Source organism: Poecilia formosa, unplaced genomic scaffold (assembly GCF_000485575.1).
Source record: "Poecilia formosa unplaced genomic scaffold, Poecilia_formosa-5.1.2 Scaffold332, whole genome shotgun sequence".
Lineage (NCBI taxonomy): Eukaryota > Metazoa > Chordata > Actinopteri > Cyprinodontiformes > Poeciliidae > Poecilia > Poecilia formosa.
The window spans coordinates 23,137-50,949 of NW_006800271.1; the positions used below are offsets into that span (position 1 = coordinate 23,137).

Below are 27,813 nucleotides of genomic sequence, written 5' to 3' on the forward strand. Positions count from 1 at the left end.
AAACAGCTTACAACTTGTAAATCCGGGATTAAAAAACGGCAAACTCCGTGCGGTTTGACCCTATTAGGATTCCGTACTCTAGGCAGGGTTTTTGCGACAACACGCTGCTCTTTAACGTTGCGACTGCAACCCTCCAGGTAGCATGTGAGGAGTTTTTATTTTGGTTTATTTAGTCTTAAAATTATGAAATAAATTTAACGGTTATCTAAAGTGTCTGAGACGCCATGCGTGAGAGGTCTCTTCCCGCCTCTCCTAACTGGTACAGCTCGCGCTGCAGTGATGTCAGCAGCAGCGGTTTGCTGGGAGTCGGAGCCAAAAACGTAATCTATCTGATTGAGGTTTCTGCTGCTTCATGCAGGGTTACAGGTGAGTCTGTTCTCACAACTCCACAAACCACTAGGCTTAGTGATTAGTTCTCTGAGAGAATTGGTTCAAAAATCTGCTTTGAACGTTTTCCACAGTATATTTCTCCTTGTGGTAACTTTAATCACTGTTTTTTTAAGTTGCTTGGAATTCTGTTGTCTATTTTGGGTGCTTTTTACATTTCGGTATCTTTTTGGAACTGTTATTTAGTCTAGAACAGTTGTGTCCAAAGTCAGTTCTCGTGGTATCCGGCATGTTTTAGTTTTATACCCAAGTCATCACAATCAAATGATGGTTCATCTGCAGACCTCTCTAGAACATGTATTATTTTATTTAGTAATCATGACAGCTGTGCTCTGTGTTGGAGCAGAGGCTCATCTAAAACTGGCCGGACTCCAGGGCTGGAGAACTGCAGCGGGACACCCTGAGCCACTGCAACCTTTTACAAAAACCAGATATTTTTTTAATGGGGCAATTACTCATTCCCCCGATTTTTTTTCTTCTGCAGGACTTTTTTTCCCCTTATAATTCAATCTTTAATACCCACTCCTTACCTCTTTTTGAGACCTCATGTCCTAGGAACCAGACTATTTGATTCTGATTTTCAATCGGATCAATTCGATTTTCATTCATTTATTTATTTTGGACAGAAACCATTCCCTTTCTCATCTGCCTCCCAGCTTTTCTATGAGGGAGATATTTTTCATGAACTGGGGCAGTCTTCTGGAACTGTTTTCCTGGCTGTTTTCGACTGAAGGAACCTTTTCCAGGACCAGCATGTATTTTTTTTTTATGCCTCTTATTTGAGTGGTAGCTGTTTCTATCACAGAAATGTTTTACCAGGACTTTTTTGACTTCCGTCGTTTTGAGTTCATGAACTTTTCTTGGGCGTTTCTATTGCCCCCTTTATTTTGACTGAAGCAACCTCATTTGGACTTTAACATAATTTCTTGGAACCAGTTTTCAGAAAGCTGCTTCCAGGAGCAGTTTTAATTATTCTATTTCTCACTTTTTCTTGTTTTGAAAATGTTTATGAACTGCTTTGACTCAAAAAAAAAAAAAAAAAAAAAAAAAACATTTTCGTAAACAAGGGTCTTTTTTCTTATTTTGAAAGCAGGAACCAGTTTCATATCAGAGTTCAGGGGGAGGATTTCTGCCCTAGCGGATCCACTGGAGTGGGAGGACTCCAATTGTCTCTGAATGGTTGAAAACTCAAGACCAAAGGCTCATTATTGAATTCAATGCTTTGTGTGTGTTTTGCAGGTGAACTCGTGGGCCACAGGGACTTGGTGTCTGGCTTTTCGTTCTGCCAGCACCCTGAGCAGAGTCACATTTGTGTCAGCTCCTCCACTGATGGCAGTGTGCGCTTCTGGGACTCCAATAACAAAACTTTAATCAGGAAAAATGCGCCTCATCAGGTTAGCTTAGTATGATTCTACTGCCCTCTGCTGGCTGCTGCCTCAACTGCACCAGCCTTTAGATATTCTTGGGCATAGTTTTCTGCTAAATACTGGATTGTGTATTGCAGAGCCCCATCTCAGCAGTGCACTGGTCCCCTGCAGATAAAAACCTGGTGGTGTCGGGTGACGAGAAGGGAGTGGTGGTCTGCCACTGGTTCCACACCGATGACACGGCCATCTTCTTCCCCGAGCCGAGGACCATCTTCTGCCTCACCTGCTCTCCTCACAGCTGGAAGTCTGTGGCTGTTGGGTCGGTAGATCATTATATATCACTTCTCAGTTTAGACTTCAGGATGGTGGCTTTATAAGGGGTTACAGAGTTTAAAGACCAATCTAAAGTGTGAGTTTGGTTAGAAAATGAGCCGTTTCAAAAACCAACCGAATGTTGAGTCAGAATCAACAGACACTGCAAAGTTACCTAGCAACCCCAGCAGAGCCCAGCCCCTCAACTAGTAACCTCAGCCCCGATAACCTAGCGTCCAGCAAAGTTTATCAAGCCTAGCAGAACGTTTGGTCAGCTGGTCTTACCACTCTATGCGCTCTACAATGGATGCTGGAAAAGACAAGTGATTAGTTGTTACCATTTGAAACCACTTGCTGCATTTTGTTGGTTGTGCAGTAGGCTCCACTTTCGCTTTTCAAAGATTCACGGTTGTTGTGCATTTGTTTGCAGCCATTTTCACATGTGAGTGTAAATGTTGAGTTGGGGGTGGGCGTGGCCAGCAGCAGCTTATTTGGATTTAAAGCTACAAGAGGCCCTAATGCAGCTCATTCTGAAAGAGCATGAAATGGATCAAAATCTCATTATCTAAGAATGATTTTATGTAAAAAATGTAAAGAAGATGTTTTGTATAGACTTATAGTAGCATGTTCAAGGAAGCATAAAGGGCCACTTTCAACAAAAACGAATGGTTCAGTGGAACTTATGTTACAATAACGACAACTAAACTGCTGTTGATTGTGGTGCAGGTACAAAGACGGGATGATTGTGCTGATTGACATTAGTAAAAAAGGTGAGGTGATACATCGTCTCCGGGGACATGACAACGAGATCCACTCGCTGGCGTGGTCTCCGCTGATCGGGGAGGACACACTCTACACCACATCTGAGGACCATGATGGTAATTTTATCCTGCCAGCCAAAAAAACATCAAAAGCGCTGCTGTTTTGTTTTTAATTTAAGGCTCACGTTTATTATGTTTCAGCAACAAATGGAGTTTCAGCTGGGGAAGAATCAGGCTGCTTCCTGGCTTCTGGAAGCAAAGACCAGACGGTGAGGATCTGGAGCACTGCCAAGGGAAAAGGTGAGGGATGAGGTTTGTGAGACATGAAAATGCTTCAAACTTTTCTTTAATTCAGTATTTAGTTTTGAATTTATTTCTAGTATGCCAATAATATCAATGAGGGAGTTTAGACATTTTAGGATGAAATCACATTTTCATTCATTTCCAGCTCCCCTCTGCAGTGAATTTAAACCCTAAATCCCTTCATGTTTTCTCCCCCTCTCCTGACAGGCGTGATGACGTTGAAACTGCCGTTTCTAAAGAGAAGAGGCTCTGCTGTCGACCCCGGGGTGAAAGAGAGGATCTGGCTCAACGTCCACTGGCCAAAGGGACGAGCGACACAGCTTGTTTCCAGCTGCTTCAGGTCCAGAGTTTTCCTATGGGGGAGTTGGGACACGCAGGAGGCATAAAAGTTTAGATTAAGATGAGTGTTACTAATCCTCAGGAATAAGTAGCAGATATAAAAAAATAATTAAAAAAAAAAGATCTTTTAGTTAAAACTATATTGAAGCATTATTTTCAAAACTGACACTTTGACTAGGACCATGTGCTCTAATCAAGAAAAATAAGAGTTGAACTTGTTGGAGGCCTATCTCTGATCCAAATACTCTGGAAGCTCTATTAGTGGCCGGTATTATGAACCAGGACTCTTTGGATACAAATTTTGTGCCAGAAAACTGAAATTGTACAAAGAAACAAAGTCATAAATGAAGTAAATTTAATATTAAGGCTATTTTATTTATATTGCTGACAAACATAAAACAGTGTTTATATTGTTGAATTATTTCCTGCTAAAATGGGGGTTAGGGTTGACGTTTAACTGTTCCTACCACTCCAGCGGTGAGCTGGCAATGTGGGATTTGGCCAAGACCGGTAAGCAGAAGTGGAGTCTGTTTGGAACGTCGTCTGAGGGTCAGAACCACAGCCGGATCGTCTTCAACATGAGTTCTGTTCAGCTGCAGGATGGCCGAGAGATTCTCATCAGCACATCCATGGACAGAGAGGTGTGTGCCTGGCTTCACCCAAAAAAATAACTAAAGTTTTACTTACCCACGTTTGTTTTACTAGATCTTTGAGGAAAAAATGATTTGTCTCTAAGAGTTTTTAAACTTTTACAAATTGTTTTAGAAATAAAAAAGTTGTACAAGACATTAAAAAGAATAAAAAACGGGGAAAGTACTTTTTAATTTAATACACTTGAAAAGAACAAATATTCAACTTTTCTGCTCTTTAGAACTTTAGAAGTTCTTTTTCTCCAGCCAAAGATAAATGTTTAACCTGAAACCTGCATTTTGAGAAACTGTTGGTTAAAAATAAGACTTTTGTGACAAAAATTATGTCATATTAGAAATTTAAATGGAAATAATGCTCTTTTTTTTAATCCAGCATAAAATCCATGTTTGTTTATGCTTCTGGGATTTAGTGCTTCTTTACACTGCAGCAACCCCAGACAGATTAGGTGGGTTGAAGAGGATTAAGTTGTTCTCTTTTTTGCCACTGGTTCAGATTAAGTGCTGGGACATGGACTCTCTGAGCTGCTGTTGGACCCTGCCCACGCTGGGGGGTCACGTCTACACCTTGAGCTTCTCCCCAGTGGGCGTCGGCTGTCTTGCGCTTGGCGTCGGGGACAACCTGATCCGAGTGTGGAATACGCTAAGCACCCAGAACCAGTACGACGTCAGATCGTTTTGGCAGGGCATCAAGTCCAAGGTCACAGCGGTAAGACTTAGCTGTGGGTATCTTACAATTTTCCAAAACTCAGTGTGGTTAAAAAAATGAGACCACAGTAAAACTGTACCCTCAGTGAAACATCATCATGTGGTCGCCCTTGAACCTGTGCTGTGAAGGACATGGGTCACATTAGGGCTTGAAACAGTTTGAAAATATAAAAAAACGTCCCCTTTATTAGCAAACAGGTGAACTTTTAAAACTACTTACTTGTAGTAAACATTCTAGAGATGAAAAACATGTATTAGTTTTTGCTTTAATTGCAGCTTTCGTGGCACCCGAAAAAAGAGGGATCCTTGGCTTTTGGAACCGATGATGGAAAAGTTGGGATCTACGACGTCTTCTCCAACAAGTAAGATCCTCTATGGCAGGATTTGTAATACTCTTTCCAAACTTCCTCCTTCTCCTGATTGCTTTTGACCGCTGGTTCAAGGAGGTCATTTCATGTGTTTTTGTATCCATTTGCCAAACTGGCAAAACACAAAACACTGAAAGTGTCTTTCATCTTCCAATTCCTTTGGGTCATTTTCCTAAAGTGTCACCATCCTCTCTCTCTCTCTGATTGTTCTCCTGCAGGCCTCCTCAGATATCGAGCTCCTATCACAGGAAGACTGTGTACACATTGGCCTGGGGGCCCCCAGTGCCCCCGCTGTCGTTTGGTGAGTCCCTGCTAGCTCTGAAATCAAAATCAAGAAAACTTTAACTTGAAAATGTTGCTGCTGATTTCCAAAGTGCAGCTGGTCTGCAGGGACAGACTGCATCTATGAGACACGTTTGTGTGACGTTTAGGTGCAGAAGGAAAGCAGAGCTACAGTCTGTACAGCTGCGCCGGCGAGGGCATCATCCTGCAACACGAACCAGCGAGGCTGAACGGAGAGGCATCAGACATCGACAAGCTCATCAGAGACACCAACAACATCCAGGTGGGGTGTGTGTGGAGTGTGTGTGTCGTCAGGATGACAAAACTAAAATCTTGAGTCATTTCTGATTTTGTTTTTAGCTGAACATTAGAAAAAAAGCCTGTGTTCGGTCTTGTTTCTACTGAACCTCTCCTGCTTTCAAACAGCACAAGTTGTCTCCACACACCGACCTCAGCTGGAAGCCGGATGGGAAGGTTGTCGCCATCGGCAACGAGGATGGGTGAGTGACTCAAATCTATTTACCCACAGAATAAGGAGATTAGTTCTGTTTGAGCTGTTGAGTCTTTGTATTTATTTCTGTGTTCATTTAAAGTTCAAAAGCAGGACCAGTAAATTCAGAGTCGTCAGAGGATAGTTGGGGGTCTTTGAGAATTTTTATTTTTAATATTTATGTGCTTAATTTTTTTTTAGATTCTTTTTATTGTCTGTTTCTAGTCTCAACAAAATTACTTCACTGATTTAATTTTAGTTCAGGATATTTTTGGCATCCTGAGCCAGAAAAGGTTAAAAAAAAAGAGGCAGTGGTATAGCTTCAGTTTCCTCAGTAGAGTTAGTTTTCATTAAATAATTGTAAGTTGTTTTAACTAGAGAAGGGCCACAACTCCTTCTTGAGTTACAGTGTTAGCATCACAAAGAATTTCTTCTAAATGAATTGTTATAAACTAGAGGAGTAGCAATACATTGCTTTATATCAGTTAAATGATTAATGATCCAATTACGTTGATGCAAAATATAAATATCAGTCTGTTTCATCAAGTTTAAGATATTTCCTTATTTTTAACTTTTTACTTCAATGCCTGTAAGAGCATAGTCGTTATTTTTTTGAGTTGAAATGGATGTTAAGTGCGCATATGATTTATTGATTGCAGTTTTGTGAATTAAATTGTATTGTGACAGCAAACATTGTATCGTTGTCTAAGTAATAGATATGATATTGTGGTTAGTCATACCCACACACCTTCTGAACATCTGAGTGTTTTGTTCCTGCAGGAGCATCGATGTGTATCAGGCTCCCAGTCTGTTGCTGCTGTGCAGCATCCAGCAGCACCACAAGATCATCAACACGCTGCGATGGCACCACGACCACGGCGCTGCGCCGGAACTCCACTGCCTGCTGGCCTCAGGCTCCAGCAATGCCATCGTCTACATCCACGACCTCCGCTCTGTCATTGGTTGGAAACATTTTCTTGTTGTTTTCAGATATTTTTTTCCTCCATTCATTATTGGTATTTCTTGTCGATCCTGACCTCGTGCAGTTCTAGAATTTTTAGCTATGAAAACATTATTTCAGACCTTTTTTCTAGATTTTTGTGTTTATTATTCCTTTATTTAAAAAAAAAAAGGAAAATTGAGTTGACATTTTAAACTGCCTTATTATTGTCGGATTAGCAGTTAGTGACTGGCAGATTCTGTGTATTCAGAGAATGTAGATCCTTACCTTAATTTTGACATTTCAAAAAATCTTCACAACTTTTCTGCAATAAGTTGAGCCTTCCTGTTATCCGTTGAAAGCCTGAATAAACAGTAGCTGTCTCCCTACACATTGTTTAAAATATTATCCACCTGAGTAGCTTCTTACAACTTCTCCCTCTGACTTCATTTTAAGAGACTTTTTATCTTTACACAATAACAATGTTCACACTGAAGAGTGTTGCCAATGCAACCTGGTACTGCTGAGGAAGAGGCCATTCACAAATAGCAAAATAATTGCAATCAACTGGTGTTTTGGAGCATCTTTGTCTTTTGCTATTGGAAATGTGGCTTTCCTTCTAGGGTGCCATCGTATCAGGGAAAATTAGAGGGGAAAAACGTTTTGTTGCTTTTTTGAATGCCCAGTCAGTTGGAACTATGCGTCTTGCATTTTGCACAGATTTAACAAAATCTGTTTTAATTTGTATATTTTTTCTTTCACATAGAATCAAAGTTTAGTTTATTTCTTTAATCTAGTTTTGGGCAGCATATATTTCATTATCTCGCTTTCTGCAGAGAATCCTCCAGAGAGCCCGGCGGTGCTGACTGAGCCGTACCGCCGGCTCTGTGGTCACACGGCTAAAATCACCAGCGTGGCCTGGAGTCCGCACCACAGCGGCCGACTCGTCACCGCCTCATACGACGGCACGGCTCAGGTCAGTCTGGACATGTATCTGGGTACTTTACTTCTATGCAGTCTTGAACTACACTTAAGTTCCTATATTTTATTCGAATAAATAAATAAAATATAAATAAATAAATAAAATACAAATATCTCCCTAAAGTATAGGGAGTTATTTTGTTCATTTGAACATGTCGCATTACAAACAGGTTTTGAATAAAAAGGAGTAGTGGGAAGAAAAAACCTTATACCATCTACTTCTTCTCTCAAAAGTGAATTAGCTATACCATCAATCAACCATCCATATAGATTTATCTTTAGCTCTAAACAAACATCTTCTTAATGCTCATTTACCCAGTTGAACAGTTTGAGTTGGACGGTGATATTTAATGGTGTCCCTCCATGTAGGTGTGGGACGTCCTGGAGGAAGCGGCCGTCTCCAACTACCGCGGTCACACTGGGTATCTGCTGTGTGTTGACTGGTCTCCAGCTGATCCAGATGTGATCTGGACTGGAGGGAAAGACTTCACAGTCCAGGAGTGGAAGGTCTCCCAGCAGGAGTTCACCAAGCCCCCTAAAGGTAGACATGGACATGAAGAAGGTCTGTTTGCCGATACAGCTTTCTGTGACGCCATGCTACCATTTAATCTCAGGGAAGAAGATGGTCATGATGCAGGAAAAGAAGCAGAAGAAAAAGAACAAGATGGCATCAGGATCTGTTGGACCGGCAGAACCAAAGATCAACGGCGAGCCGGCAACTGAAGGAAAGCAGGCAGAGCAGGCTCTGTCTGAGGAAGACGAAGAGGAAGAAGTCCGATCAACAAACAGTCTGGAATCTCCAGCTGGTAGGTGAACAGTACAGTAAAAGGAGCTTGTTTTAATTATTATTTTATATGAAGCATTTTTTTTTATTCTTAGCAGTTATTGAGGTGCCAAGGAAATCCACTCCTGCTGCAAAACTTAAAGACAAACCAGGTGGGTGGATTCATTTTTTCTGAAAAACTGAACAGGATGGTTGTGAAAATGAGAGTAAATTCTGATGTTTGTTTTGCATCTATTAATCCAATCCTCCATTGTAAATAACTGGTCAATATCTCATAATGTTTCATGTGTTGCCTCTCCAGACCTGATGAAGAAGAAGAAGCCTCGCTCCATGCTGCCTCTCAGCACCTCCATGGACCACAGGCCCAAAGAGGAGCTGCTGCAGGACTGCCTGACTCTGGCTTCAGTCAAACACTCCAGTGGTGAGAAGCTTAAAGTCGGAGGGTTCATGTCTTATATCCATCTAGAGAAATATTTACTAGTTCTTAAACTAAGGCAAAATGGATCTATTCACCCGTCGATCTGTCTCCATAACTGAAGGCATCTGATTGGTTGGTTTCAATCATTTGGTTTCATATTTTTAAACAATGAATACCAATTGGAAAGCAGCTGGACTGAATGTTATTGAAAATCCATTTCAGTAGAGGTGCAGCAATAGATCAGACATGATTTCCTTAATTTTGAGAGAGCTGCAGTCGCCCAGTACTTAAATGAGAACTGAGCTCGTTTCCCTCCACAGAAGTCTGAAAATCAGGAGTTGACATTAATCACCACACTGTTTCCAACTTTGTCGCTGCATTTTGCGACTTTTCAGACATTGGCCAAAATCAAAATCGTCAGGTCAGACTTTTATAAAGATAGGTGATTGGCCAGAAAACTGTAGTCGTTACACCTCTATATATCAACGAACTTCACAAATAGAAATATCTGTGAATTGCACACAGCTTGATTCTGTTTAATAATTTGGTGACGTCTGAAAGCAATTAGCTGCATAGTTCTGCACTACTTTGTGTTTCTATGTCGCATAAAGACATATTTGTGGCTGCAACTTGACATTATGTGGAAAGGTTCAAGGGGCGTAAATATTTATTTCAGGGTGTTGTACTTGAGGTTCTAGATTTTGACTTATGCACTAAACTTTTGTTGCTTTATCTTGCAAAAACTGGTTAAGTTTCTACATACAAAAAGGTCAAAGATCTGTCGATAAAAGCGTTTTTGTGTTTTTAGCGCCACCTGCGGGCTGTGTCCCAGGCCAAGGAGATTATATCCACCTGGGTCTGTTTCATGACAGAGAGGCTCTGCACCGCATGTTTGAGGCTGAAGGTTTGTGGGATTTTTCTTCTTCAGCTGCTGAAGGTTAAGAAGTTCAGAGTCAAAGACTAAACTATTTTTCTTCTTCTCTTGTTGTTTAGAGGAGAGCCATGTGGAGGCGGGCCACTACGACTCTGTGGTGTATTTGCGCCTGTGGAGCGGAGACCTGCAGGGGGCGCTGCAGCTCGCCACGGAGAGAGGAGAGCTCAGTGACCACCTGCTCTCCATCGCTCCCATGGGTAACAGCTTCACCTCAGCAGGCTGCACTTTTATTGCTGTGCACAAGGGTTCCCTCTAGTGGTGAACAGGAGAATTTTAGATTTATTCTAGTAAAAAACGGTTTGGTTTTATTTTTCTTCTCATGCCAGCTGGCTTCGAGGTGTGGAGCCGTACGGTGGAGGCCTTCGTCAAGCAGCTGTGTCTGCAGGAGCAGTTCCTGAAGGCAGCGTCCCACCTGCTGTCCATCAACAAGCTGTACGAGGCTGTGGACCTGCTGAGGTCCAACAAGCTCTACAGGTTCATGTCTCCCACCGTTCATACACACGAGCTTATCTGTGTAACTTACTGTTGCTCTCTGCTTAATTTATGTTTACATCCACTCATCATGGGCATTAAGTTCCATTTTTAGTATTTTTTTTTCCAGAGTAGGGTAATTGCACAACATATGGCTTCAAAGACTATAAAACAAGAAATGGGTGTGCAAGATTGAGTTTATTGCGGACATTCACGTTCCTTTATTTAACTGATGTCCTAAAGAAGCACATCTAAGAGGCGTTGTGAATGGTGATGTTGTGGTCAGGAAGAATCTGCAGTAACAGTCAGTCTCAGAACAAGTCTGAAGTGGCTTCTGACTGAAGACAGTTGCTGTAGGTAGGACAGTTTCAAGATTGTCATGTCAACAGCTCAACATCTGGGCAGAACAGACTATTTCACAGTAAATAGTCCATGAAATAGACTATTTACTGTGATAGTAAATCATCTATCACAGTAAAGAGACTATGTCCTGGATGATTCAGTCAGTTGTTAGCAAGCACTGCTAATCCACCTCAGTTTCTTTTGCTAAAGATGTTTGAACTGAATTAATGGAGGTGGTGGGACTAAGGAGATCTAAGGAGTGGTTCCAAACACATCCAAATCAAAAAGATTCAAATAAATCAATAAAAGTTTAGAAATAAGTGACATAAATGCCCTTCTTAAAAGCACAGTGAGAAGCAGAGTATTTATGGCACAGACTTTAGTTTTAATGCCGTTGATTTTTGTGCTGTTCCTGCGTCTGGTCTGGTGTTCTTCAGGGAGGCCATTGCTCTGGTGAAAGCCCGGCTCCCTGCAGACCAGCCTCTGCTGAAGGATCTCTACACATGCTGGGCTGCTGTGCTGGAGAAAGACGGACATTTATCTGCTGCTGCTAAATGGTCAGAAGCAGAACCACAGAATTACACCCAGAATTCAGATTGTGATTCTGAACTGTTTATATTTTCTCTCCTCCTACGTTTGCGGTCAGTTACCTCGGTGCCGGCTGCAGTTTTGACGCAGCCAAAGTCATCGCCAGGAAGAACGACGCCCCGTCTCTGAGGACGGCGGCTGATCTGGCGAGAATCTCCGGAGAGGAAGTTCTGGGCCAAACTCTGGCTCTGAGATGCGCTAAAGACCTGGCCGCTGCTCAGGACTGGGTCGGAGCACAAGAGGTTCTGAGCTCACAGAGCCCCCTGCTGGTGAGAATCTGTCATATCCTGAAACTACTCCTTTCTGTAAATATTCAAAGCATTTAATGTTGCACTTTGTGTCCTGTAGGCCCACAGGCTCCATCTGTGTGTGGCTGAACTGCTGGCTGCGGCGCTGGAGGACTCTGGCGTCCTCGCCCCGGCTTCCTGTGTCTCCACTCATCCGTGGGCAAACCTGAACGGTTACAACACCTTCCAGGACAGAGCGAGAGACATCTGGGAGGAAGAGTTTAACGTTTGCCTGAATTCAGCTGGAGATCGGAGCATCAGCGCGCTTCTGGAAGAGCTGAAGTCTGTGGAGACTCCAGCACGGAGCGCCAGCATTCCTCTCAGACAGGTTCGCTCCGAAGACCACCCACAGAGAACATTCACATGTATTGCAAAATGGGAACGACTTGGGTTGCTGAATTAAAAAATGAAAAGAATACAAATATTTGAAACGGAGAGATACATACTACCATCTGTGTTTGCTAAATGCTAAAACTTCTCTTTTCTGTTCTGGTTTGGCTCTGCCGTCTTTTTTCCTGCATCAACCAGCTCTGCTTCTGGGTGGAGGCCAAACTATAACACTGAAATAATGTCTAAGAAGACATTAATTGATTGGAGCTCATTTTAACCTATTAAACCTTTAATCGTAAGTTAATTATTTGTTTCAATTCATTACACAAACCCATTTCTGTCCATGTTCAGGTCCTGCTGTACTCCTCGGTCCATCTGACTCGCTCGCTGCTCAGCTGGCTGCTGAGCGACGACAGGCGGCTGCTGACGGAGCTGTGGCAGGCTGCGGCTTGGATCGGAGACTCTGGACACTTTGAGGTCTCTGCGACGTTCTGCCGGCTGCTGTTCCCTGAAGGTATCAGTACTACTTCAAGCTTTTATTTAAGCTGGTTTGAAATCATTCTAGAGATTGTAGTTAATATTAATTAGGGCTGAGTGATGCAGCTTAAAAGTAAAATTAGATTTTTTTTTTTTCAGAGCAGATTTGATTTTAATTTAATTTTTATTAAAATGACAGAAACCATTTTCAAAAGTGACTTATTTCAGTCATCCCTTCTGAGAGTTGTACAATGGAGTATTGGGGACCAGCTGCAAGAGTCTTTAATTATGAAAATATAGTCATTAGCAAAATAAATGCTTCTTTACTAGAAGAACTTCTGAAATATGAAAAGTTATTTAAGAAAAAAAAGCCTGAGTTTTTTACTTTTTTTTTTTTTGGTTGTTGGGAATTTTCGTGAAATTACTTAATTCTATTATTTCAACATTAATGTCATTCTACTTTATTCTTGTAAAATGCCGTATTCTTGTAATGAAAAAAGAAAAAAAATATTTGCGTGACCATTATATTTCAGAGTATACCTGAATTTATAGTGCAAATATATGGCAGCTTCCCAAGCAAGATGGCGGCTCTGGCTGCGGTGACATCACTCTGAACTAAGGAAAGCTGTGGTGGGAAAAAAAAAATCCAATGTTCCAAAAATTAAATCTTCAAAAATTAGATTAATGGATAAAATCAATTTATCTCCCAGCCCTGATATTAACTAATTGATCGGTTTGTCACACAGGTGACGTCAGGATATTTTCCAGGAAACATTCCACAACACTCCACCTCTCTGAAGCTGAAGCCGAAGCCGGCAGCCTGCAGGCGGTCGTCTGTTACCATCGTCTGTATGAGTGTTGGTGGAGGGACTCGGTGGTCCAAAATGGACCCAGCTTCTGCATCAACGACGAGCCGAACGACCAGGCAGGAGCGGCAGAGTTGAAAGAGCGGTGCTCTCAAGGACTGGACTTTGAGCCATCGGCGCTTCTATCAGAGCCTCATGCGGCCTGTCAGGCCACTCAGAGGTCAGTGAGAGAGACCCAGGAGCGACTGTCCACCATGGTTCTGCAGCACAGCCGGGTCCAGGATGGACGGACGGACTCTGGGAACCAACAGGAAGGCAGTCCGTCTCAGACAGCAACCTCAGACGTTGAGCAAGGGTCAGGATTGTCGTCGCTTATTTCCATTTTCTTTATCTGGAGAAGTGGCTCTTAAAATGCCATAAAAAGGTCTAAATTTCCTCATCAGGTTTCACGTTTCATTAAGCTGTGCCTCATATTTGTACATTTCAGCAGCTGGGTTAAGTCTGATGTTAAGCTTACTGTCTTTTTAAAAGTTCTAGCCCTAGATGTAATAACACTTGTATGGCGGAGCTGGTTTTACTTTTACTTAATGTTTGTCTTTAAGTCAAATTCTTTGGAACATTTCAGACCAAAGTGACTGTTGCTCTTCTTCCTGATGTTTCCTTCCTTTTTGTGCAGATCTGAGGAGGAAACTTTCCTTTCTTTGTCCTCAAAGATGTCCAAACTCCAACAGACCCTAGAAAACATTCCCAACACAATCAAGGTAATTAAAGTTGGTTGGCAAGTCTGGATACAAACAATTCCAAGAAATGGACAATGCCTATGGATTTTTTTTTTTTGTCTTGCAGATGTTTCCTCGTCCAGATGTGGTGGAATGTTGCCTTGTTCTCTTGCATCTCGACAAGTCGTCTTCTGTTTCAGACGTCCTTCGACAACAGGCCAAAGATCTGCTCCAAAAATACGGAACCAGTCTGCCTGTCCTGAAAGCGTCCCGAGGATTCCTGACGTGATCTGGTTTTCCTTTAGACTGAAACACCTCACTCGCACAGCTTTTTTGGAAATGAAATAAATTTTTGAAACAGATCTTGAGTCGAGTGAAACTACATCACAACGTCCGCTACCTGATCGGAAGATGAAATCTTATGTTCTCAACAAACCTGGAAGCAGAAAACGGAACAACTGAACCCACAGAGCATTTACCTCATTCAGAATGAGCTAAAACAGTTTTAATTTTTGTTGAAATTATACATTTTAATTTACAGGCCCTTCCAGCATCAACTTAAAAAAATAAATCCCTGCAGGGGGTTGGGGGGGAAGAAAGGGGTTGAGGGAATCTGTCTGAGAAGTCTTTAAAATCCCAGGATGTCAGGCGCTGGTCCCACGCTGTAAAAACAAACACGTTTAAAAAAAATTGATCCGACTTGTTTGGCCTGAGACTCGGCTAAAAAGTGACATGGAAAGAAACGAGTCGGCCACTAAAGGATCTGTTCCCACTGCGAGTCCATTGAAAGTCGCTCGGATATGTTCACACAAGTTCCTTGTTGGAGAGCAGAATTTTTTTTTTTTTTTAAAAAACGAGTGAAGCTGAGCGGCTGCTCAGTGTTTGTTGTTGGTCTCCTCCTGTCCCGACCCGGAGATCCCGTTCTGTGGCTGGCTGGATCCAGATCCCAGACCGTAGAGCCGACCGCAGTACTTGGCGTCATCGATGTGGTCTTCAAAGAAAAGCTGCAAAGACAAGAACAGCTTAAATTAAAAACGGAGCTCTGCTAAAGTTTTCAACTACCCTGAATTCCTTTTTTTCTCTTTCAAAAAGTTCTGAAACAGATTCTGAAGGTTTTTCTCTATGGACTTCAGATACTTTTCAACACAGTCCTTGAAAAATTAAGTTTTGCCAGGCATAACCAAAACTGAACATGTTACAAGTTTAATAGGCAGGTAAATAAATATGACAAAAATCAAAAAAACAAATGGAGAAGCAGCAAAACCTTCAAAAGAGACCAGAGACAAAGTCTGAATATTATTGGAAGTAAACAAACAAAGAACAAAAAATATTTTATACAAAACTCTGATCGTGCCATTAAACACAAAACAACTAAGAATTTCAGGGCAAATCATTCTATTTTTGACCTTTTCATCACTGCTTAGCATTTTTAGCAAAAAAAAANTATATTGTTGAATTATTTCCTGCTAAAATGGGGGTTAGGGTTGACGTTTAACTGTTCCTACCACTCCAGCGGTGAGCTGGCAATGTGGGATTTGGCCAAGACTGGGAAGCAGAAGTGGAGTCTGTTTGGAACGTCGTCTGAGGGTCAGAACCACAGCCGGATCGTCTTCAACATGAGTTCTGTTCAGCTGCAGGACGGCCGAGAGATTCTCATCAGCACATCCATGGACAGAGAGGTGTGTGCCTGGCTTCACCCAAAAAAATAACTAAAGTTTTACTTACCCACGTTTGTTTTACTAGATCTTTGAGGAAAAAATGATTTGTCTCTAAGAGTTTTTAAACTTTTACAAATTGTTTTAGAAATAAAAAAGTTGTACAAGACATTAAAAAGAATAAAAAACGGGGAAAGTACTTTTTAATTTAATACACTTGAAAAGAACAAATATTCAACTTTTCTGCTCTTTAGAACTTTAGAAGTTCTTTTTCTCCAGCCAAAGATAAATGTTTAACCTGAAACCTGCATTTTGAGAAACTGTTGGTTAAAAATAAGACTTTTGTGACAAAAATTATGTCATATTAGAAATTTAAATGGAAATAATGCTCTTTTTTTTAATCCAGCATAAAATCCATGTTTGTTTATGCTTCTGGGATTTAGTGCTTCTTTACACTGCAGCAACCCCAGACAGATTAGGTGGGTTGAAGAGGATTAAGTTGTTCTCTTTTTTGCCACTGGTTCAGATTAAGTGCTGGGACATGGACTCTCTGAGCTGCTGTTGGACCCTGCCCACGCTGGGGGGTCACGTCTACACCTTGAGCTTCTCCCCAGTGGGCGTCGGCTGTCTTGCGCTTGGCGTCGGGGACAACCTGATCCGAGTGTGGAATACGCTAAGCACCCAGAACCAGTACGACGTCAGATCGTTTTGGCAGGGCATCAAGTCCAAGGTCACAGCGGTAAGACTTAGCTGTGGGTATCTTACAATTTTCCAAAACTCAGTGTGGTTAAAAAAATGAGACCACAGTAAAACTGTACCCTCAGTGAAACATCATCATGTGGTCGCCCTTGAACCTGTGCTGTGAAGGACATGGGTCACATTAGGGCTTGAAACAGTTTGAAAATATAAAAAAACGTCCCCTTTATTAGCAAACAGGTGAACTTTTAAAACTACTTACTTGCAGTAAACATTCTAGAGATGAAAAACATGTATTAGTTTTTGCTTTAATTGCAGCTGGCGTGGCACCCGAAAAAAGAGGGGTCCTTGGCTTTTGGAACCGATGATGGAAAAGTTGGGATCTACGACGTCTTCTCCAACAAGTAAGATCCTCTATGGCAGGATTTGTAATACTCTTTCCAAACTTCCTCCTTCTCCTGATTGCTTTTGACCGCTGGTTCAAGGAGGTCATTTCATGTGTTTTTGTATCCATTTGCCAAACTGGCAAAACACAAAACACTGAAAGTGTCTTTCATCTTCCAATTCCTTTGGGTCATTTTCCTAAAGTGTCACCATCCTCTCTCTGATTGTTCTCCTGCAGGCCTCCTCAGATATCGAGCTCCTATCACAGGAAGACTGTGTACACATTGGCCTGGGGGCCCCCAGTGCCCCCGCTGTCGTTTGGTGAGTCCCTGCTAGCTCTGAAATCAAAATCAAGAAAACTTTAACTTGAAAATGTTGCTGCTGATTTCCAAAGTGCAGCTGGTCTGCAGGGACAGACTGCATCTATGAGACACGTTTGTGTGACGTTTAGGTGCAGAAGGAAAGCAGAGCTACAGTCTGTACAGCTGCGCCGGCGAGGGCATCATCCTGCAACACGAACCAGCGAGGCTGAACGGAGAGGCATCAGACATCGACAAGCTCATCAGAGACACCAACAACATCCAGGTGGGGTGTGTGTGGAGTGTGTGTGTCGTCAGGATGACAAAACTAAAATCTTGAGTCATTTCTGATATTTTTTTTAGCTGAACATTAGAAAAAAAGCCTGTGTTCGGTCTTGTTTCTACTGAACCTCTCCTGCTTTCAAACAGCACAAGTTGTCTCCACACACCGACCTCAGCTGGAAGCCGGATGGGAAGGTTGTCGCCATCGGCAACGAGGATGGGTGAGTGACTCAAATCTATTTACCCACAGAATAAGGAGATTAGTTCTGTTTGAGCTGTTGAGTCTTTGTATTTATTTCTGTGTTCATTTAAAGTTCAAAAGCAGGACCAGTAAATTCAGAGTCGTCAGAGGATAGTTGGGGGTCTTTGAGAATTTTTATTTTTAATATTTATGTGCTTAATTTTTTTTTAGATTCTTTTTATTGTCTGTTTCTAGTCTCAACAAAATTACTTCACTGATTTAATTTTAGTTCAGGATATTTTTGGCATCCTGAGCCAGAAAAGGTTAAAAAAAAAGAGGCAGTGGTATAGCTTCAGTTTCCTCAGTTGAGTTAGTTTTTATTAAATAATTGTAAGTTGTTTTAACTAGAGAAGGGCCACAACTCCTTCTTGAGTTACAGTGTTAGCATCACAAAGAATTTCTTCTAAATGAATTGTTATAAACTAGAGGAGTAGCAATACATTGATTTATATCAGTTAAATGATTAATGATCCAATTACGTTGATGCAAAATATAAATATCAGTCTGTTTCATCAAGTTTAAGATATTTCCTTATTTTTAACTTTTTACTTCAATGCCTGTAAGAGCATAGTCGTTATTTTTTTGAGTTGAAATAGATGTTAAGTGCGCATATGATTTATTGATTGCAGTTTTGTGAATTAAATTGTATTGTGACAGCAAACATTGTATCGTTGTCTAAGTAATAGATATGATATTGTGGTTAGTCATACCCACACACCTTCTGAACATCTGAGTGTTTTGTTCCTGCAGGAGCATCGATGTGTATCAGGCTCCCAGTCTGTTGCTGCTGTGCAGCATCCAGCAGCACCACAAGATCATCAACACGCTGCGATGGCACCACGACCACGGCGCTGCGCCGGAACTCCACTGCCTGCTGGCCTCAGGCTCCAGCAATGCCATCGTCTACATCCACGACCTCCGCTCTGTCATTGGTTGGAAACATTTTCTTGTTGTTTTCAGATATTTTTTTCCTCCATTCATTATTGGTATTTCTTGTCGATCCTGACCTCGTGCAGTTCTAGAATTTTTAGCTATGAAAACATTATTTCAGACCTTTTTTCTAGATTTTTGTGTTTATTATTCCTTTATTTAAAAAAAAAAAGGAAAATTGAGTTGACATTTTAAACTGCCTTATTATTGTCTGATTAGCAGTTAGTGACTGGCAGATTCTGTGTATTCAGAGAATGTAGATCCTTACCTTAATTTTGACATTTCAAAAAATCTTCACAACTTTTCTGCAATAAGTTGAGCCTTCCTGTTATCCGTTGAAAGCCTGAATAAACAGTAGCTGTCTCCCTACACATTGTTTAAACTATTGTCCACCTGAGTAGCTTCTTACAATTTCTCCCTCTGACTTCATTTTAAGAGACTTTTTATCTTTACACAATAACAATGTTCACACTGAAGAGTGTTGCCAATGCAACCTGGTACTGCTGAGGAAGAGGCCATTCACAAATAGCAAAATAATTGCAATCAACTGGTGTTTTGGAGCATCTTTGTCTTTTGCTATTGGAAATGTGGCTTTCCTTCTAGGGTGCCATCGTATCAGGGAAAATTAGAGGGGAAAAACGTTTTGTTGCTTTTTTGAATGCCCAGTCAGTTGGAACTATGCGTCTTGCATTTTGCACAGATTTAACAAAATCTGTTTTAATTTGTATATTTTTTCTTTCACATAGAATCAAAGTTTAGTTTATTTCTTTAATCTAGTTTTGGGCAGCATATATTTCATTATCTCGCTTTCTGCAGAGAATCCTCCAGAGAGCCCGGCGGTGCTGACTGAGCCGTACCGCCGGCTCTGTGGTCACACGGCTAAAATCACCAGCGTGGCCTGGAGTCCGCACCACAGCGGCCGACTCGTCACCGCCTCATACGACGGCACGGCTCAGGTCAGTCTGGACATGTATCTGGGTACTTTACTTCTATGCAGTCTTGAACTACACTTAAGCTCCTATACTTTATTCGAATAAATAAATAAAATACAAATAAATAAATAAAATACAAATATCTCCCTAAAGTATAGGGAGTTATTTTGTTCATTTGAACATGTCGCATTACAAACAGGTTTTGAATAAAAAGGAGTAGTGGGAAGAAAAAACCTTATACCATCTACTTCTTCTCTCAAAAGTGAATTAGCTATACCATCAATCAACCATCCATATAGATTTATCTTTAGCTCTAAACAAACATCTTCTTAAAGCTCATTTACCCAGTTGAACAGTTTGAGTTGGACGGTGATATTTAATGGTGTCCCTCCATGTAGGTGTGGGACGTCCTGGAGGAAGCGGCCGTCTCCAACTACCGCGGTCACACTGGGTATCTGCTGTGTGTTGACTGGTCTCCAGCTGATCCAGATGTGATCTGGACTGGAGGGAAAGACTTCACAGTCCAGGAGTGGAAGGTCTCCCAGCAGGAGTTCACCAAGCCCCCTAAAGGTAGACATGGACATGAAGAAGGTCTGTTTGCCGATACAGCTTTCTGTGACGCCATGCTACCATTTAATCTCAGGGAAGAAGATGGTCATGATGCAGGAAAAGAAGCAGAAGAAAAAGAACAAGATGGCATCAGGATCTGTTGGACCGGCAGAACCAAAGATCAACGGCGAGCCGGCAACTGAAGGAAAGCAGGCAGAGCAGGCTCTGTCTGAGGAAGACGAAGAGGAAGAAGTCCGATCAACAAACAGTCTGGAATCTCCAGCTGGTAGGTGAACAGTACAGTAAAAGGAGCTTGTTTTAATTATTATTTTATATGAAGCATTTTTTTTTATTCTTAGCAGTTATTGAGGTACCAAGGAAATCCACTCCTGCTGCAAAACTTAAAGACAAACCAGGTGGGTGGATTCATTTTTTCTGAAAAACTGAACAGGATGGTTGTGAAAATGAGAGTAAATTCTGATGTTTGTTTTGCATCTATTAATCCAATCCTCCATTGTAAATAACTGGTCAATATCTCATAATGTTTCATGTGTTGCCTCTCCAGACCTGATGAAGAAGAAGAAGCCTCGCTCCATGCTGCCTCTCAGCACATCCATGGACCACAGGCCCAAAGAGGAGCTGCTGCAGGACTGCCTGACTCTGGCTTCAGTCAAACACTCCAGTGGTGAGAAGCTTAAAGTCGGAGGGTTCATGTCTTATATCCATCTAGAGAAATATTTACTAGTTCTTAAACTAAGGCAAAATGGATCTATTCACCCGTCGATCTGTCTCCATAACTGAAGGCATCTGATTGGTTGGTTTCAATCATTTGGTTTAATATTTTTAAACAATGAATACCAATTGGAAAGCAGCTGGACTGAATGTTATTGAAAATCCATTTCAGTAGAGGTGCAGCAATAGATCAGACATGATTTCCTTAATTTTGAGAGAGCTGCAGTCGCCCAGTACTTAAATGAGAACTGAGCTCGTTTCCCTCCACAGAAGTCTGAAAATCAGGAGTTGACATTAATCACCACACTGTTTCCAACTTTGTCGCTGCATTTTGCGACTTTTCAGACATTGGCCAAAATCAAAATCGTCAGGTCAGACTTTTATAAAGATAGGTGATTGGCCAGAAAACTGTAGTCGTTACACCTCTATATATCAACGAACTTCACAAATAGAAATATCTGTGAATTGCACACAGCTTGATTCTGTTTAATAATTTGGTGACGTCTGAAAGCAATTAGCTGCATAGTTCTGCACTACTTTGTGTTTCTATGTCGCATAAAGACATATTTGTGGCTGCAACTTGACATTATGTGGAAAGGTTCAAGGGGCGTAAATATTTATTTCAGGGTGTTGTACTTGAGGTTCTAGATTTTGACTTATGCACTAAACTTTTGTTGCTTTATCTTGCAAAAACTGGTTAAGTTTCTACATACAAAAAGGTCAAAGATCTGTCGATAAAAGCGTTTTTGTGTTTTTAGCGCCACCTGCGGGCTGTGTCCCAGGCCAAGGAGATTATATCCACCTGGGTCTGTTTCATGACAGAGAGGCTCTGCACCGCATGTTTGAGGCTGAAGGTTTGTGGGATTTTTCTTCTTCAGCTGCTGAAGGTTAAGAAGTTCAGAGTCAAAGACTAAACTATTTTTCTTCTTCTCTTGTTGCTTAGAGGAGAGCCATGTGGAGGCGGGCCACTACGACTCTGTGGTGTATTTGCGCCTGTGGAGCGGAGACCTGCAGGGGGCGCTGCAGCTCGCCACGGAGAGAGGAGAGCTCAGTGACCACCTGCTCTCCATCGCTCCCATGGGTAACAGCTTCACCTCAGCAGGCTGCGCTTTTATTGCTGTGCACAAGGGTTCCCTCTAGTGGTGAACAGGAGAATTTTAGATTTATTCTAGTAAAAAACGGTTTGGTTTTATTTTTCTTCTCATGCCAGCTGGCTTCGAGGTGTGGAGCCGTACGGTGGAGGCCTTCGTCAAGCAGCTGTGTCTGCAGGAGCAGTTCCTGAAGGCAGCGTCCCACCTGCTGTCCATCAACAAGCTGTACGAGGCTGTGGACCTGCTGAGGTCCAACAAGCTCTACAGGTTCATGTCTCCCACCGTTCATACACACGAGCTTATCTGTGTAACTTACTGTTGCTCTCTGCTTAATTTATGTTTACATCCACTCATCATGGGCATTAAGTTCCATTTTTAGTATTTTTTTTTCCAGAGTAGGGTAATTGCACAACATATGGCTTCAAAGACTATAAAACAAGAAATGGGTGTGCAAGATTGAGTTTATTGCGGACATTCACGTTCCTTTATTTAACTGATGTCCTAAAGAAGCACATCTAAGAGGCGTTGTGAATGGTGATGTTGTGGTCAGGAAGAATCTGCAGTAACAGTCAGTCTCAGAACAAGTCTGAAGTGGCTTCTGACTGAAGACAGTTGCTGTAGGTAGGACAGTTTCAAGATTGTCATGTCAACAGCTCAACATCTGGGCAGAACAGACTATTTCACAGTAAATAGTCCATGAAATAGACTATTTACTGTGATAGTAAATCATCTATCACAGTAAAGAGACTATGTCCTGGATGATTCAGTCAGTTGTTAGCAAGCACTGCTAATCCCCCTCAGTTTCTTTTGCTAAAGATGTTTGAACTGAATTAATGGAGGTGGTGGGACTAAGGAGATCTAAGGAGTGGTTCCAAACACATCCAAATCAAAAAGATTCAAATAAATCAATAAAAGTTTAGAAATAAGTGACATAAATGCCCTTCTTAAAAGCACAGTGAGAAGCAGAGTATTTATGGCACAGACTTTAGTTTTAATGCCGTTGATTTTTGTGCTGTTCCTGCGTCTGGTCTGGTGTTCTTCAGGGAGGCCATTGCTCTGGTGAAAGCCCGGCTCCCTGCAGACCAGCCTCTGCTGAAGGATCTCTACACATGCTGGGCTGCTGTGCTGGAGAAAGACGGACATTTATCTGCTGCTGCTAAATGGTCAGAAGCAGAACCACAGAATTACACCCAGAATTCAGATTGTGATTCTGAACTGTTTATATTTTCTCTCCTCCTACGTTTGCGGTCAGTTACCTCGGTGCCGGCTGCAGTTTTGACGCAGCCAAAGTCATCGCCAGGAAGAACGACGCCCCGTCTCTGAGGACGGCGGCTGATCTGGCGAGAATCTCCGGAGAGGAAGTTCTGGGCCAAACTCTGGCTCTGAGATGCGCTAAAGACCTGGCCGCTGCTCAGGACTGGGTCGGAGCGCAGGGGGTTCTGAGCTCACAGAGCCCCCTGCTGGTGAGAATCTGTCATATCCTGAAACTACTCCTTTCTGTAAATATTCAAAGCATTTAATGTTGCACTTTGTGTCCTGTAGGCCCACAGGCTCCATCTGTGTGTGGCTGAACTGCTGGCTGCGGCGCTGGAGGACTCTGGCGTCCTCGCCCCGGCTTCCTGTGTCTCCACTCATCCGTGGGCAAACCTGAACGGTTACAACACCTTCCAGGACAGAGCGAGAGACATCTGGGAGGAAGAGTTTAACGTTTGCCTGAATTCAGCTGGAGATCGGAGCATCAGCGCGCTTCTGGAAGAGCTGAAGTCTGTGGAGACTCCAGCACGGAGCGCCAGCATTCCTCTCAGACAGGTTCGCTCCGAAGACCACCCACAGAGAACATTCACATGTATTGCAAAATGGGAACGACTTGGGTTGCTGAATTAAAAAATGAAAAGAATACAAATATTTGAAACGGAGAGATACATACTACCATCTGTGTTTGCTAAATGCTAAAACTTCTCTTTTCTGTTCTGGTTTGGCTCTGCCGTCTTTTTTCCTGCATCAACCAGCTCTGCTTCTGGGTGGAGGCCAAACTATAACACTGAAATAATGTCTAAGAAGACATTAATTGATTGGAGCTCATTTTAACCTATTAAACCTTTAATCGTAAGTTAATTATTTGTTTCAATTCATTACACGAACCCATTTCTGTCCATGTTCAGGTCCTGCTGTACTCCTCGGTCCATCTGACTCGCTCGCTGCTCAGCTGGCTGCTGAGCGACGACAGGCGGCTGCTGACGGAGCTGTGGCAGGCTGCGGCTTGGATCGGAGACTCTGGACACTTTGAGGTCTCTGCGACGTTCTGCCGGCTGCTGTTCCCTGAAGGTATCAGTACTACTTCAAGCTTTTATTTAAGCTGGTTTGAAATCATTCTAGAGATTGTAGTTAATATTAATTAGGGCTGAGTGATGCAGCTTAAAAGTAAAATTAGATTTTTTTTTTCAGAGCAGATGTGATTTTAATTTAATTTTTATTAAAATGACAGAAACCATTTTCAAAAGTGACTTATTTCAGTCATCTCTTCTGAGAGTTGTACAATGGAGAATTGGGGACCAGCTGCGAGAGTCTTTAATTATGAAAATATAGTCATTAGCAAAATAAATGCTTCTTTACTAGAAGAACTTCTGAAATATGAAAAGTTATTTAAGAAAAAAAAGCCTGAGTTTTTTACTTTTTTTTTTTTTGGTTGTTGGGAATTTTCGTGAAATTACTTAATTCTATTATTTCAACATTAATGTCATTCTACTTTATTCTTGTAAAATGCCGTATTCTTGTAATGAAAAAAGAAAAAAAATATTTGCGTGACCATTATATTTCAGAGTATACCTGAATTTATAGTGCAAATATATGGCAGCTTCCCAAGCAAGATGGCGGCTCTGGCTGCGGTGACATCACTCTGAACTAAGGAAAGCTGTGGTGGGAAAAAAAAAATCCAATGTTCCAAAAATTAAATCTTCAAAAATTAGATTAATGGATAAAATCAATTTATCTCCCAGCCCTGATATTAACTAATTGATCGGTTTGTCACACAGGTGACGTCAGGATATTTTCCAGGAAACATTCCACAACACTCCACCTCTCTGAAGCTGAAGCCGAAGCCGGCAGCCTGCAGGCGGTCGTCTGTTACCATCGTCTGTATGAGTGTTGGTGGAGGGACTCGGTGGTCCAAAATGGACCCAGCTTCTGCATCAACGACGAGCCGAACGACCAGGCAGGAGCGGCAGAGTTGAAAGAGCGGTGCTCTCAAGGACTGGACTTTGAGCCATCGGCGCTTCTATCGGAGCCTCACGCCACCTGTCAGGCCGCTCAGAGGTCAGTGAGAGAGACCCAGGAGCGACTGTCCACCATGGTTCTGCAGCACAGCCGGGTCCAGGATGGACGGACGGACTCTGGGAACCAACAGGAAGGCAGTCAGTCTCAGACAGCAACCTCAGACGTTGAGCAAGGGTCAGGATTGTCGTCGCTTATTTCCATTTTCTTTATCTGGAGAAGTGGCTCTTAAAATGCCATAAAAGTCTAAATTTCCTCATCAGGTTTCACGTTTCATTAAGCTGTGCCTCATATTTGTACATTTCAGCAGCTGGGTTAAGTCTGATGTTAAGCTTACTGTCTTTTTAAAAGTTCTAGCCCTAGATGTAATAACACTTGTATGGCGGAGCTGGTTTTACTTTTACTTAATGTTTGTCTTTAAGTCAAATTCTTTGGAACATTTCAGACCAAAGTGACTGTTGCTCTTCTTCCTGATGTTTCCTTCCTTTTTGTGCAGATCTGAGGAGGAAACTTTCCTTTCTTTGTCCTCAAAGATGTCCAAACTCCAACAGACCCTAGAAAACATTCCCAACACAATCAAGGTAATTAAAGTTGGTTGGCAAGTCTGGATACAAACAATTCCAAGAAATGGACAATGCCTATGGATTTTTTTTTTTTGTCTTGCAGATGTTTCCTCGTCCAGATGTGGTGGAATGTTGCCTTGTTCTCTTGCATCTCGACAAGTCGTCTTCTGTTTCAGACGTCCTTCGACAACAGGCCAAAGATCTGCTCCAAAAATACGGAACCAGTCTGCCTGTCCTGAAAGCGTCCCGAGGATTCCTGACGTGATCTGGTTTTCCTTTAGACTGAAACACCTCACTCGCACAGCTTTTTTGGAAATGAAATAAATTTTTGAAACAGATCTTGAGTCGAGTGAAACTACATCACAACGTCCTCTACCTGGTCGGAAGATGAAATCTTATGTTCTCAACAAACCTGGAAGCAGAAAACGGAACAACTGAACCCACAGAGCATTTACCTCATTCAGAATGAGCTAAAACAGTTTTAATTTTTGTTGAAATTATACATTTTAATTTACAGGCCCTTCCAGCATCAACTTAAAAAAATAAATCCCTGCAGGGGGTTGGGGGGGAAGAAAGGGGTTGAGGGAATCTGTCTGAGAAGTCTTTAAAATCCCAGGATGTCAGGCGCTGGTCCCACGCTGTAAAAACAAACACGTTTAAAAAAAATTGATCCGACTTGTTTGGCCTGAGACTCGGCTAAAAAGTGACATGGAAAGAAACGAGTCGGCCACTAAAGGATCTGTTCCCACTGCGAGTCCATTGAAAGTCGCTCGGATATGTTCACACAAGTTCCTTGTTGGAGAGCAGAATTTTTTTTTTTTTTTAAAAAACGAGTGAAGCTGAGCGGCTGCTCAGTGTTTGTTGTTGGTCTCCTCCTGTCCCGACCCGGAGATCCCGTTCTGTGGCTGGCTGGATCCAGATCCCAGACCGTAGAGCCGACCGCAGTACTTGGCGTCATCGATGTGGTCTTCAAAGAAAAGCTGCAAAGACGAGAACAGCTTAAATTAAAAACAGAGCTGTGCTAAAGTTTTCAACTACCCTAAATTCCTTTTTTTCTCTTTCAAAAAGTTCTGAAACAGATTCTGAAGGTTTTTCTCTATGGACTTCAGATACTTTTCAACACAGTCCTTGAAAAATTAAGTTTTGCCAGGCATAACCAAAACTGAACATGTTACAAGTTTAATAGGCAGGTAAATAAATATGACAAAAATCAAAAAAACAAATGGAGAAGCAGCAAAACCTTCAAAAGAGACCAGAGACAAAGTCTGAATATTATTGGAAGTAAACAAACAAAGAACAAAAAATATTTTATACAAAACTCTGATCGTGCCATTAAACACAAAACAACTAAGAATTTCAGGGCAAATCATTCTATTTTTGACCTTTTCATCACTGCTTAGCATTTTTAGCAAAAAAAAATAAAAAATTCAAATTTGAATGTCTGGTTTTGGTGAAACATCAAATGTCATTAAAAGGAAAAAACTTGTTAAATGAACTTTAAAGATAGAAAAACTTTTTACCACATCTGATCCAAGCTTATCAACCTCATTAATACTTATTGTACAGAACAATTTCAAAAATTTATAAAACAGAGGACTACTTTAGTTGCATAACTTCAAAGGTTGAGGCTCAGTTTACCTCTTTCATCCTGAAGAAAGCCATCCCTGTGAGCAGCGAGTCGGATCCGGCCTGATGCTGCCGTCCGATCCTCTTCAGCTCCAGCTGATCGGCTACTTCCTGCAGGCCTCCCTGCAGCACAAACACAGCAGGCGGGTGAATCCTGGCTCCTCCAAACTGGATCAAATATAAGATGTGGTTATATTTCAGCAAACCTTGAGACTTTTGCAGCTCTTCATCAGGTATTTGACATCGTAGATTGCAGGAAAAAACAAGTTGAGGATCTGAAAGAAGTCGTGCTCCTCCTCAGGAAGCCGAGCGTCTGTCAGAAGCTTCACCAGATAGCCAAAGTCGTAGCCGCTGAAAAATCAAAGATGAGAATGTTTGTAAAAATGCTTATGAATCACAGGGGCTACATCTGCTAGGTTTAAAAATAGGGCTGTGTGATAATATCGATTTTGCGATATATATCGATATTTTCTTTCCTAGAAAAAAAATCGATATTCATCCGAAAGTATCGTAACATCCAAC

At 41.8% G+C, this 27,813-nt stretch overlaps 2 protein-coding genes across 9 annotated transcripts in view; one reads left to right on the forward strand and one right to left on the reverse strand.

Moving 5' to 3' along the window:
• Positions 1-13: 13 nt before the first annotated feature.
• LOC103152875 (gem-associated protein 5) lies at positions 14-26,003 on the forward strand. 8 transcript variants are annotated; one of them, XM_016661509.1, is made up of 28 exons: positions 14-366; positions 1,627-1,781; positions 1,892-2,073; positions 2,793-2,944; positions 3,029-3,127; positions 3,338-3,470; positions 15,555-15,720; positions 16,223-16,435; positions 16,711-16,796; positions 17,015-17,097; positions 17,228-17,361; positions 17,505-17,578; positions 18,349-18,530; positions 19,345-19,484; positions 19,859-20,030; positions 20,104-20,295; positions 20,369-20,425; positions 20,575-20,694; positions 21,500-21,595; positions 21,685-21,822; positions 21,952-22,099; positions 22,876-22,995; positions 23,085-23,295; positions 23,375-23,641; positions 23,995-24,157; positions 24,865-25,284; positions 25,603-25,683; positions 25,769-26,003. In XM_016661509.1, the coding sequence occupies exons 1-28, from the start codon at positions 225-227 to the stop codon at positions 25,987-25,989; spliced, it is 4,347 nt and encodes a 1,448-aa protein (XP_016516995.1). In that variant the 5' UTR covers positions 14-224; the 3' UTR covers positions 25,990-26,003. The 8 variants fall into 8 exon arrangements, with proteins under 8 accessions (XP_016516995.1, XP_007573588.1, XP_016516997.1 ...); XM_007573526.2 differs by having other exon boundaries at positions 24,865-25,279; positions 25,599-25,683; XM_016661511.1 differs by having other exon boundaries at positions 20,372-20,425.
• A 487-nt stretch (positions 26,004-26,490) lies between these two features.
• cnot8 (CCR4-NOT transcription complex, subunit 8) overlaps positions 26,491-27,813 on the reverse strand; it is a 4,109-nt gene continuing 2,786 nt past the window's right edge. The window contains exons 5-7 of the mRNA XM_007573531.2: positions 27,498-27,642; positions 27,304-27,414; positions 26,491-26,645 (exon numbers count right to left, since the gene is read on the reverse strand). Coding sequence (XP_007573593.1) covers positions 26,517-26,645; positions 27,304-27,414; positions 27,498-27,642 — 385 coding nt within the window. The 3' untranslated portion in view covers positions 26,491-26,516. The remainder of the gene's footprint in view (positions 26,646-27,303; positions 27,415-27,497; positions 27,643-27,813) is intronic.